This window comes from Psammomys obesus, unplaced genomic scaffold (assembly GCF_907164565.1).
Source record: "Psammomys obesus unplaced genomic scaffold, mPsaObe1.curated_primary_1811, whole genome shotgun sequence".
Taxonomy (NCBI): domain Eukaryota; kingdom Metazoa; phylum Chordata; class Mammalia; order Rodentia; family Muridae; genus Psammomys; species Psammomys obesus.
In genome coordinates this window covers 15,136,946-15,150,230 of record NW_026595981.1, presented here as the reverse complement: position 1 = coordinate 15,150,230, position 13,285 = coordinate 15,136,946, and the positions used below count along the sequence as shown (strand labels likewise).

Sequence of the window (13,285 nt, the reverse complement as noted above, 5' to 3'; positions counted from 1 at the left end):
TTGGAGCACAATGTAATTAGTTTTGGCATCTATGCTAAAACATATAAGACCAAAGCATGAGTCCGGCCAGGTCCTCTTGCTCTTCCTAGTCACCTTTTCCAGGGGAAAAATAAACCCACTACATAGGTGGAGCTGAGTTCCAGTTAGCCACAGGAAGCAGAATTTACCAGCACTAGCCCAGCCTCTCAGGAGGCATCCTATAGATTGGAGGCATGGTTTAGCTGTTGTGAGCTGGGTAAAAGGAAAAAGAAATCTTGATTCAAATACAGAAGCTTCGGGGGGGGGGGGGGTGTCTGGTTTCTTAATGCGCATTTACATTCCAAACATATTTTCTGCCAGAGTCCCAGGAAAGCCCCCTCTCTCCTTTCACTCCGACGCTGGAAAGCAGGCTCCTAGGAGATGGAGTTAGAAGCCAAGAGCTTGTGTGGCGGCGCCCTGTGGTCCCTCTTGGAAACAGAGAAACAAAGGGCCCGGGCTCCAGGGAGGCCCTTGCTCTCCTAGGCTACCCATCCTCCTCCCAATTGCTCAGATTTAAAGAGGAGGGCGCAAGAATCGGTCCAGGGATCTCTGGAGCGGGACTGGGAACAGGCGAAATCTCATTGTGCTCGATGGAGGTGTGTGACTGTGGCAGTGACCAGAGAGGTATACGTCCTTGCTTTAACCCTAGCAATGAACCCTCAGTTTGTGTTAGCATCCAACCCCATGCTGCCTAGTCTCCAAGGGGAGAAAAGATGTCTTCAGCGCTCCAGTGGAGATACTGGAGTCGGGCCCTGGGTTTCCAGGCCTAGACCACACAGCCCCACCCCGGTTCTTATCCCACCTAGGGTCACGCGGGGCGGGAAGCGCCAGGAGCGCGCCGGGCAGGTGCGCCAAGTCTCACCCCTCCCCGCCTCCCCGCGGCTCCCCGCCCCTCGCGCAGCCGGGCGCCTCTCGGTGGCCACGAAGCGCTGGAGCAGAGAGGAGGAGCCTCGGACACCCAGCGGGAGGAGTCGCGAGTTGGAGGGCGGTGGAGGCGGATTTCCTGGGAGGGCTCTCAGGAGCTACCATGGCGTTTGGGAAGAGTCACCGCGATCCCTACGCTACCTCGGTGGGTCATCTCGTAGGTAAGGAGCCACGGGGAGCAACGTGCCGGCTGGCTTGGGGGACCGTGGGAGCTTTGCCGGCTCGACTCCACTGTGGGGGCCCGAGTTGGACCAAGTTGGAGAAAATGCTACCCTCCCCCCGCAGCTTTCCCACGCCACCTGTGTGCCACCTGCGGCAGCTGTCCACCTTTCGGTTTTGGCGCACTCGGGCTGGCACCTCTCTGAAAAAAATAAATGCAAAATCTCCCTTTGGATATCAGCTGCTCGAGTGGAGCCAACGCAGGTGACCCGCGGGCACTGCGTGGAGTGTTGGGACCGCTGGGAGGAGAAAGTGGAAACTTCTTGACCCCGGGAAGGTTCTTCATAAAGTGCGTCCACTCCCAGCACTTTATTGTTGTGCCCATTTTACAGATCAGGAAGAGAAGGCTCAGAGAAGCTAGTTGGTGTGATCTCACCTGGAGAGGCAGGTTTTTCTCCAAACCACTTTTCTCAATTGAGCGCACAGCACAAGCGATCTGAGTGGAGTTTGATAAACAGGGAGATTGAAAAATGCACGTTGTCCCGTAGGAGGACTGCGAGAGGGGCCATCTGCAGTCACAGGGCCCTTGCACCCAGCCAGCGCCGTCCTCCCTTCTCACCTTGTGCTTGTGCTCAGAATTACAGAGGTTGTGGGCGCAGAAGCCACCGGCTGCACTTGGCCTTTGACCACCTCAGCTCCCTTCTTTCTCCTGACCAACTCCCTCGAGGACAGGGTGTGGCACCAGGAGGCATTAATGACAGATAAACTGTCTGGAACCTAGTGGGGTGATGAAATCCTCAGAGCCTGGTAGTTGTAAGGAGAGCTCAGATTCAGAAAGTTTAGATTGAAGGGACAGAGAACTGTAGGGACAGAGAACACCTTTGAAGTTAAACCTGAGTTTCCGAGTCTTCAAAACATGGAGAGAGTGCCCAGCCTTGAGAAAAAAAAAAAAAAACAAAACACTTTGTGAACTGCCTATCTCCTTGCTGAAAAGTGTATTAGAATGAGTCCTGAGCAGAATTGGGTCCACGCTGGATATTTACAGGCAAAAGAAACTTCAGCAGTATGTCACATTATCCTTTAGTTCTGTAAACATTTGGGACTACCAGCTAGATGTCTTCGCAAAGGCATGGTCTCACCCCCCAGAAGGAGAATGGACATAGTCTGTAGTAACCACTGTAAGACACCTTTACAATACTAAAAACCACTTATGACATGCAGAAAGGGAGAAACAAATTCAGCCATGGCCTTTGAAGTGTGACTAGGAGTTTTCTAGGAAGGAGCAGGTTGGGAGGGAGGAGGAGGACGTATCTAGATGGAAGAGCATTGCATGCCTAATAAATAATACAAGCAAGATGGCTCAGCTTTGTCCATTTGGAACCAGATTAAAGTGTCACACTGTGGTTTGCGCTGTGCCTGGTGATCCTTGTCATAGAAGCCAGTAAATGCATTCACATTAGCGAATGTGAATGGTGCTCAACCTGTATACTGCCCGATGACCCTTCGTAAAGATCACCTAAGAACATTGGAAAACACAGGTATTTACATTACGATTCCTCACCATGGCAAAATTGTAGTTATGAAGTAGCAACGGAAAAGATTTTATGGTTTGGGGGTCACCACGACAGGGGGAGCTGCATTAAAGGGTTGCAGTGTTAGGAAGGTTGAGAAACACTGCATTAAAGGTTCTTTGACCCCTCATTCTGTATTCATAAAGAGGCCATCTAGGGAAGGGACTGTCAAGAGCGAGCGTGAGGGTGTAAATCTGCCTGGTGTAAGTTTGATGCCAGAAGCCATCAAGCTCTGCAATTGTGCTAATACTTCCTTTTTTTTTCCTCACACCCCTCCAATACATAATTAAAAAATATAAACAGTGGAATCAAACAACGCTGATTTGAATGCAAGTTCTACGTCCTACTTGATGCGTATCCTTGGATAATTCCCTTACTCTGTCTAAATTTCTCTTACATCATTTGTAGTGGTGGGTTAAGAGAGAAAAGACTGAGAGATGTGTCTGTTGTTTGTTCACCTTGCCCGTGACTGCCCATATCTGACCTTCTGTCTTCCCAAAGAGGCTGAAGGATGGAGAGTTAGCCAGTCTGTGTTGGCTCTGTGGCCAGCTGTTGTAGGCCTTCTTAATGGTTCACTCATTGCTGTTGCAACAGCAGCACTCTGGCCTTGACTTCCTCAATTACTAGGAATTGTTAGGAGGAGAGAAACAAAACAAAACCCAAACAAAAAAACCAAAACACTTTACCCTTTGTTAGCACAAACCTAATGGTACTTTTGAGAGCAGCCCAAGCAGATTATTTCAAGGAGACGAGATTTTTTTTTTTATTCTGCTGTGTCTCAGACTCAACACAGGCAGCTTTATCTTTGCAGAAAAGGCTACATTTGCTGGAGTTCAGACTGAAGACTGGGGCCAGTTCATGCATATCTGTGACATAATCAACACCACACAGGACGGGTAAGTTCAAGGTGATGCCTGCGAACCTGTGCCTGAGAAGACCCATCGGAACCGAGGCATGGTTTCCCTTGCCAAGTTTTGGGGGTTTTGTTGGAAGAAAATTTCACCATCCTTTAGGCATCTCTTGCCTCATGAGGATGGCAGGTCGGCTGGGGCCAACTCCTTCCTCCAGCATGCAGAGGACCCTGAGAGTTCATTACAGTTTGTCCCAGTCCTTTGCCTTTTCTTTACTAGTTTAAATTTTGTCTCACTCAAATTCCCTGCTTTAAAATTTTTTTCAGAGAAAGATAAATTGTTTCTTTCTTGAGAGCTTTCCCACGCTCTAATTGCCAGTGTTTTGTAATAAGAGCATTATGCCAAAGCTGCTAGCTGCTACGCGGTTTCTAGTGGTGGCCATGCAGGTGGTGACCAACCCTCTTGATTAATCAGGAAACAACTGAGGGGACAGTGTTTATCCTTCATCGTGCCAGCTCACCCATGTTCATACTTGGCTCTTACAAGATATTCTGTGTATTAATAGCTAAACCTGAAGCTATAAAGAAAGGAAAAAGAAAGTCATTAGCAGGGACTACTACTTTGAATTTAGTCATAGGTTATAATAAAAGGTGAAACTTGTTCATTTTCCTGAACATTCTTAAGGGATAATTGGTAGAACAAGATTTAGTCTAGTGTGTGCTGATGAAGAAAACATGGCAGCATAATTATTGGTTATATATTAATGGCAAGTGCCTATGGTTGACACTTAAGCGTTTACAGATTTTTTTTTTTACAGTCTAACAGAAGCAGATTTTTTAAATGTGACTCTGTATGTGGTGTGCACAAATACATGTGTGTTCACATGTGTGTGAGTACACGTCTGTGTGGAAGCCTTAGGCTGATATCAGGGGTCTTCCTCAATTGCTCTCCTGTGGATGTCTCAGTTGAACCCAGAGCTGTGCAGTAAAGGTAGTTAACTAGCCAGCTTACCCCTGGGGTCCATCTCTATCTTCTAAGCAAGCATTAGAATAATAGACAGGCTATAATCTGTCCTCCATCAATTTACCTGGGTCTGGGGGTCCTGATACAGTCCTCAAGCTTGCATAGCATTTTCCCAGCCACACATGTATAATAATAATAATAATAATAATAATAATAATAATAATAATAATAATATATACACACATTTATATAGTCTTGTATTTATAGTATTATAGTATTGTGTGTATATATATAATCTATGTTGTACTTAGATCCTCTATGAATCTTTTCATTACTATTATCAATTTCTTCATTTATCTTGAGAAAGAAAACACTAACAAAGTGAATTCTGATCCTCTGCTTTAAGATCTTCCCAACAAAGTTATAGCATACGAGAATTAGAAACTGCTGTGATTCTTATATCACCTTACCTATAAGGTACTCAGGAAGTGCTAAGAGTCTTAACAGGATCATTTTTCTTTTGTTGTTTTGGGGTTCATTTCTTATAACCTGATTCTGTGCCTTGACAGAAGCCAGTGTACATACATTTTGTGACCAGTGTTTTCTTTGTAATACTCTTACATAAATATCTTAGTTGTGTGCAACCGGGGAGTTCTGGTGTGTGGTAGTTGGTGTGATCTATCTCACAGGGAAACTTAGATGTGGTAAATTTAGTGGCCTACCCAACGTGTCAACAGAATCAAATATTGATCTTTAGGCTTAAGCCACTTCCATCTCTGTATTATACACTGCTTTCATAGAGACTGCTTCTATATCCAAATCCCTGATTTCAGTGTATGTGTCGCTATAGGCCAAGAGATGCAGTGAAAGCCCTGAAGAAAAGGATCTCCAAAAACTACAACCACAAAGAAATCCAACTTTCCTTGTCAGTAAGTACTTTTAATGCTATAGTTAAGATTGTTGGGTTTCTTACCTAGAATTAACATTTTTAATGAGTTAAAAAATGTAATCCAAGGGACGAGCCCTGGGTAATAATTCATTCAGGACTGTATGGCTTAAGCTTCTTCATCTATCGAGGACTGCAGAAGGGAGTTCAGTTAATTCCAGTGCTGTCTAATTTTGTAGAACAAAAACTTTCCTACAGAATCCGTTTTTCTTGATCAAGATCTTGAAACTTGCAGTTTAAAACTGATAGGAGGTAAATGGATCAATAAGTGTGTGTTTGTATTTGCTGGCCATGTTTGAAGAAGGAAGAAAAAACGAAGTGTGAAAGACGGTTCTCTGACAGCTTTCTGTGTCCCTTCAGCACCGTTGTGGAATCCTGTGGTGCTGGCATCCCCTTCAGTTTCAGCCAGTTCTTCTGATGGTTGAAATTTGGAGAACATTCTCTGTCACTTTATGCATTTCTCCTGTGCCCTGTTTCTTTTGTGATACAGATGGGAGTGAGCTCTTATTGACATAGTCCCATTTCCCCCTGGTTTTTACCTCTTCAGTCACATTGGTGAGTGGCCTTTTTTACATTGGAAATGAGCTGTACGGCTTCCTCATTTCTTCTGGAAGTTAGACTACAGATAGGCATTGCCAACAGCACACTGTTTTTAGGGGTAATGGCAGTGTTTAATAGAAGGTTATAATGCAGATGTCAATATTATTCACCACCTTTAGATTCACAGGGCAAAATAATGTATCACATAGTGTTTACTTGGAGACTTACTCTTTACTGGAGAAAAGAAGTTAACTAAATAGTACCCATGCTACAAATAAAGAACAAACCCTTCCCTTGTGATCTGACTATAGTTTTAAAGACATTTTCCTCCTTCCTGGTTTTTAGACTCTCCTCTGTCTCTAAATCATTGCAGCCTGCTCGTGAAGACTACAGAATGATGGGAACTGTTTAGAAAGGAATAAAATGCTTCTGTAGGAATACCAGGGTATCGGGACCAGGATAGAAATGCCTGGTATGTTACCTGGGCAGTGGTGGCGCATGCCTTCAATTCCCACTCTGGAAAGGCAGAAGCAGGCCTATCTCTGTGAGTTCAAGACCAGCCTTGTCTACAGATGGAGTTCCAGGACAGCCAAGGATACACAGTGAAAACCTATTTCAAACAACAGCAAACAAACAAACAAAAACAAATAAAAGAAATGCCTGGTACAAGGCTGTGACCACCAGTGGAGATAACTGTCTTATCAGTTCCATTGCACAAGATAATGAAACATAGAATGTTCAGTGACTGTACTGACATTGTCTTGCTATTAGTGTTATCATGTGTGAAATTTGAACCCAGTCCCAAGATTCTAAATTCTATGCCCTTTCTTCATACCACTTTTCTTAGAATGAATCAGGTCTCTCGTGTGTTTTGTTTGTGTCTTCAACACCATCCTACATGCACAGTACAGAGTCAGAAATACCAGTGGATCCAGTATAGACTGAGTTGATTTAAGTCCCTTCCCTTTCTTCCTCAAACTTCATCCCGTTTCTCCTAGTTTCTCCAGGAAGACTCGGGGTCTAATTGAAGGTATTTTTTAGACTAAGGTAGGGAGAAATGTAGGCAGTGCTAAAATGAAGTGGATCTAGAGTATCTCAAGAGTACAGAAGGTCAAGAGAACTGAGTGGGAAAGATAAAGGAGGGGTAGTATGAATGTATACTACCTTCCTTATTTACATGTGGGTATCACGTTGCCATCTTACAGTTGTTTATCCTCTTTAGTGGTTTGCTTCTGTTAGTTTTGTGTGTAGACTCCTTGACATTTCAGTGGTTTTAAATCTCCAAGTCCATGTTTTCCTCTTCCCTTGGACTGGACAGGGCCCTCTCAGAGGAGGAGGAGGAGGAGGACATCTGTAGAATGTTGTCCCATGGATCGTCCATTTCTCTTTAGGGTTCCAGCCTCCCTTTCTGTTAGTCTAGCCTTTCAAACTTTATTCCAGCTAGCTGCTTCTTTGCATTACATGGCCATCTTCTTACTATAGCTAACCTGTTTTGTGATTGCCCTACCAGCATATGAAAACCAGAGGGTCTGAAAGCCCATGCTTACATAAGGGTTAAGATTCAGAAGTCAACTTCATTGTCAGCATCCAAGTCAAGGAAGATGCCTGCTTTTTCTTATATTTTCTTTCTTTTCCTTGCTTTATTTTAAGCATTTATTTTTATTTACGTGTATGTGCCTATGTGAGTGTATATGGCACGTGTGCAAGGGCACTCAGAATCCAGAAGAGGGTGTCAGATCCCTGGAATTAGAGTAAAAGGCAGTTGTGAGCCCCTCAGTGTGAATACTGGGAACTGAACTTGGGTCCTCTGGAAGAAGCAGCAAGTGCTCTTAAGCACTGAGCCATCTCTTAGACTCTCTTAATTAATTTTAAAGTTGACATGCAGAGCAGTGGGTTTCCTCGTGTCATTTTAATCTGTATCAGTAAGCATTATTCTTATTCATCCCTTTTTTTTCCGTCCCTCCTTCATCATTCCCCTCTTACTAGACCCTTTCTATGCCCAGTAGTTCCCCTTATTTCATGTCCCTTTTCCCCCTTATTACATTCCTATAAAATATATTGAGTTGAGCGGGGCATGGTGGTGTATGCCTGTAATCCCAGCATTCAGGGAGGCAGAGCCAGGTGGATCTCTGTGAGTTCGACGCCAGCCTGGTCTACAAAGCGAGTCCAGGACAGCCAAGGCTACATAGAGAAACCCTGTCTCAAGGAACCAAAACAAAAACAAACAAACAAAAGATATATTGGGTTGAACAAATAAGCCAGATTCTAAAAGAGAAATAACAATTTTTTCACATATACAGAATCTGGATTGAAGTGTGTGTCTGCATACGTGTGTAGGCTGGCCACATCGACAAGGGGCCATGAGAGGGAAGAAATTTCTCTTGAGTTTTCCCAAAATGCATCTTGGTAGATGCATGTACAAAGAATGGCCATGCACCTCAGCTCAGCTTACTCATTGTCTTTCGGAGTTCCTCTCAAGTTCTCTGCACTGAATTCAGTATTCTCTTAGGCTAAACTAAATTAGGAGAGAAATTAGCCTCAGAGAGAATTGCCCAATGTCTGTCAAAGGCAATTATAGGCTTATCAATAGACTCTTAATTAAAAAGTCATCTCCCATGTAATATTTCCTTCTTATTTCTGTGAAGTGATATAATCCTAAGTCAATTGTGAATGTTTTTCATATTGTCTGTCATTTTGAATTCTACAAGGACTTGCCACCCTTTGTTAGATCTTTGACATAATCTGACTATACTGTGATTTTTTTTTTAAACCAACAGTCATTGGTGTAGTTTTTTCAAGGAGTCCGTAGCTTTTTAGGTTTTTTTCCTCTTGCAATGCTGTGGAGAGAATCCAGGCCCTTGTGCATTCCAGAGGAGGGCCCTACTACTGAGATACACTCCCAGCCCCAGAAGTCAACAGCTCTGCTTTGTCTTGTGTTCAGAGTTGCTACTAAGCTTTATTGCCCTAAGCTAGACTCTTGAATCAGTCAATTGTGACTAACCTCAGCAAATACTACTGTCATTGTCAAATGAAAAGTGGTTGAGCGAGTTACTGAGAATAAATGAAACGTAATAGTCCTTTATGGAACACATACTAATAAAGAGTTACAGCGATTTCAGGAGTTAATGTGAAGGTGAGTGTCCATCCAGTAGCTTATCACAGGAGAAATGATAAGACAGCTTTTTTCTGGATGTGACTATTATAATATATCCTTGCCTTCATGGAGTCAATGTTAGTGGTCCAGACACAGCTCCGATGGACATCGTTTAGATACCTACCTAGAGAAGCAAAACTGCCCAATAGCTCTTTTTCTTCCATCTGTAAAGAATTTATATTTCCATCGATAGGCGCGTTCTCTCATACTAGAACATCGTCCATACATACAGATGGTCTTGGTGGTTACCATTTGCACAGGTCCCCGCTTTGTGCCTCCCTCTCGCAGTATGTCACAACTCATCAGGCTCTTACAGCGAGCTCCTTGAAGGAGGCACAATGCCCATTATGTGGACAGCGTTGACCCGAGTTCATGTAAGCGATTTGCTCAGCTAAGCACAAAAAGAGATGGGTAAAGCTTTGGGTCACTCACTCCCACTTTTCTTGGTTGCCTGTTTCCTACAGTTCTCTCTCCTACTTCAGGTTATGGATTCCTACTGACCCTGTTTGCCAAAGATGGGTTGTCCAAGCACGTTTGCACCAGAGCTGGATAGCAAAATAAGTTAAGCGACTCGTGCAAGCTTGCTCATTTGCCACAGTGTGTTTTAGAACACAAGTGAGCTGGGGGGTGAGGACTGGAGACATAATGGAGGAGATGATATAGAAATAATGAGCCCTGACACTCTTGATTCCAGTGGGAAAACACAAAAACATCTGCTGATCTCCAGATGTTAACAGTCTCAGGACTTTCTGTTGACTCTGATTTTTGTGCATGTACCTCCCAGGAATATTGCTCACCACCATGAAGTACTGGTATGCCAAAGATAAAAGTCAGTCTGGGCAATATTTAGCAAGAAATTCATCATTTACCTGACTTGTAAGGCAAAGGGAGATGTGGAAGCACAAGCAGTCGCCTGAGTATTTCCATGGGGTCACATTGAACAGTGCAGCAGTTCTTAACCTGTGGGTTGGGACCCCTTTGGGGGTCGATCAGCGCTTTCACAGGAGTCACCTAAGACCATCCGGAGAGCACAGATATTCACATTATGACTCATTAGCAGTAGCAAAATTACAGTTATGAAGTAGCAATGAAAATAATTTTATGGTTGAGGGGATCACCATAACATGAGGAAGTGTATTAAAGGAATTAAAGCATTAGGAAGATTGAGAACCACCAGAATAGAGGCACTAGTCTTTAGCATCTCACTTATTAAAAGCTCATGTTAATAGACAAGCTCAGCATCATTTCTGTTTTGCCTTTCCAACTCTGTCTAGCTAGCTTACATGAATAATATTTTACTTCCTTGTGGTTTCTGCTTCTCCCTTTGCTTTAAAAGGTGTCCCCATGTAGCTTCATGTACAGAGCTTCCATATTTTCTGATTGCTTCCACAGTCTCATTGCTTTAAAAGTATAGCTTTGTGTACCTGCTGTTACTTTTGTATTGCATCAAAGTGATACTCAAAGTACAGCGCATGTTGGGAAGTCAGATGCCGGGGCCGTTTTTCTGGAGATGATGACAACTTTCCTGGTCAGGGCATAGTTTCTTCGGTCTCCCAAACACAAAGTGGCCTGGAGATTTAATTTCACCTTTAGATCATTTTTAGAAATTGGCTTTCCGCGTGCAGTTTTTCCATTGCAGCTCCTTCTTTCATAGCTCAATTTGTGCCTGTGTTGTTTTTTTCAAAGTAATGAATGGCCCCGCTAGTCAGTGGACACATTACAGTTGTTCTGTCCATATTAGTAACTACTAACAGCCTTCTTTTTGGAAGCTTCTTCTGACTTTACCAACATTATTTTTTTTTCTTTTCTTTTCTTTCTTTTTTTCTTTCTTTCTTCCTTGCATGCATGCTTGCTTGCTTGCTTGCTTGATTTCTTGCTTGTTTTCTTTTCTTCTGTTGCTTTTTCACTGCCTTCATTGCATTTCTCAGACTCAATGTCCCAGGTATCCCCTCCTTTTTGCTTCTCCTTGGTGGCCATGATGACGCTCTCATGGCCCTTTACTCTCCTGACCTGCAGCTGTGAATGGAGAATTCTTTGCTAAACATGTTTGAATGTTTACTTTTCCTTTTAAACCTAAAATACCTAAATCTTGTCCCACCAATTCCACCCCTTGGGTCCCCAGACTATCACCCACCCCCTATTTCCAGGAGAGGCACCCTCAGCCTCATGCAGAGCGAAGGGCTCTTAGCTCTCTGTCCTCATGCTTCAGAAAATACATATACAAAGTTCTTCCTCACAGTTAATCCTTTCTGGTGTACTCACACCATCCTACTTCCACACTTTTCTGTGTTGGGTCTGTTCTGGTGAGTGCCTACCAAGTCACCTGTCACTCCCAGTTTTTCCATCTTCCAAGTTTCCTCTGTAGAGTACTGCTGGTACCTGTCCAGAATGTAACTTTTTATGACATTGACTAACAAATGCCCTTCAGGGACTCCCGGGTAATGTTTGGGCTCTATCCAGCCAGACACACTTCTGTACAGTCTAGATAACGCTCTCTCAGACTTTATCCGCAGTACCCTCCCTCCCAGTGTTCTCAATTTGCCTACATCAAAACACTACTACCAGAGAGAAAGTGGAGTGTGAATCTCCCATTGTGATAATTGATACACTCTGCCACATTTATTTATTTATTTATTTATTTATTTATTTATTTATTTATTCATTCATTTATTTATTCAAGCATGATTTATATTAGTCTTCTTTCCAGGAATCTCTATAATATCTACCCAAGGTAGCTTATGAAGAAGGTTCATTGTGGTTTGTGGTTTCAGACATTCATTATCTGGTGGCCTGTGGCTAGGTAACACACCAGGGTTGAAACATGTGGCAGAGTAAAATCAGTCACCTCATGACTAGGGAGAGGAAGGAAGGAAGGAAGGAAGGAAGGAAGGAAGGAAGGAAGGAAGGAAAGAAGTCATTGTTCCATAATCCCCTTTGAGGCTTCCCTGCCACGCACGACCCAGAACATCCCACTAGCCACTGTTTTTAAAGTTTCCGCTGCCTGCAAATATCAGCAAGCTTTAAACACAGGGACCTGTGGGGACGTTCCAAATGCAAACCGTAGCAGCACTTATCTATCTAGAATACCAGTGTGTATTCAATTCTACTTTCCTTGGTCATTTTTCAAAGCCCAGCTCAGCACGAGCCTTTTCTAAAATTCTCACACAGCCACCTGACTTTAAATAATCACACTTGCCTATAAAGATCTATTGCTAGACAGAACTGCAATTTATTATCCAAACCAGGACTTTTAAGAGTGAAAGGGCGTGCCATTGTTAACAACAGCAGGACAGCAGGAAGGTACCAGATGACCTTAGATAACCTGCCGCAAATGTTACATAATCTAATGTGTGTGTGTTTTGCTTGACCTTGCATTTAGCAGGTGGCATTTACTACCATGTGCTGCTAGGGCTCTTGTTTGCATTCTCATCAGTTCTAGCCTCCGGGTGGTTTTATTATGCTTCTTCCTTGTAATATTGGAAGCTAACATTTTGCCGTACAGTTTAGTGTTAGAGGAAACAAATGGTGTTTGTCAATTAGAACAGGAACAGAAATCATTCTTTAGTAGCATTTGTTTGGTCTTCAAATTCAGAAGGGATTTTGCTAGCGAACTGTAACATCTGACTTTGCTCTTTAATTCAGCTGATTGACATGTGCATGCAGAACTGTGGTCCAAGCTTCCAATCTCTGATTGTGAAGAAGGAGTTCGTTAAAGATATCCTAGTTAAGCTGCTGAATCCCAGATATACCTTGCCGTTGGACATTCAGAACAGAATCTTGAATTTCATTAAGGTAAGGCTGTTGATTTATATCAGGGGATGGTAAATGTCTAAGTATAGAAAGATAATAATACAGTTCTGGTTGTTGTAATGATCCTTTATTTACCTAGAATTGAAGCATAAAGCACTTTTCTTTCTCCCCTCCCATTCCCTCCCTTCTCTTCCCCTCCTCTTCTTTTCTCCTTGATATGATCTCTGTGGAACCAAGGATGATCTTGCATTACTGATATTGCCACCTCCACCTCCGAAGTACCCAGTTTCTGCAGTAGTAAGCTCTGAAGCCCTGGGTTGCTAGGCAAGCTCTCTACCAAGGGAGCTATATCCCAGCTGCATTTTATTTATTTATTTATTTATTTATTTATTTATTTATTTATTTATTT

The 13,285-nt window shown here is 43.2% G+C and overlaps 1 protein-coding gene across 1 annotated transcript in view; it reads left to right on the top strand.

Annotated features, from left to right (window-relative positions):
• The first annotated feature begins 978 nt into the window (after positions 1 to 978).
• Tom1l1 (target of myb1 like 1 membrane trafficking protein) overlaps positions 979 to 13,285 on the top strand; it is an 18,629-nt gene continuing 6,322 nt past the window's right edge. Inside the window, exons 1-4 of the mRNA XM_055619588.1 lie at positions 979 to 1,103; positions 3,484 to 3,568; positions 5,337 to 5,415; positions 12,769 to 12,918. Coding sequence (XP_055475563.1) covers positions 1,046 to 1,103; positions 3,484 to 3,568; positions 5,337 to 5,415; positions 12,769 to 12,918 — 372 coding nt within the window. The 5' untranslated portion in view covers positions 979 to 1,045. The remainder of the gene's footprint in view (positions 1,104 to 3,483; positions 3,569 to 5,336; positions 5,416 to 12,768; positions 12,919 to 13,285) is intronic.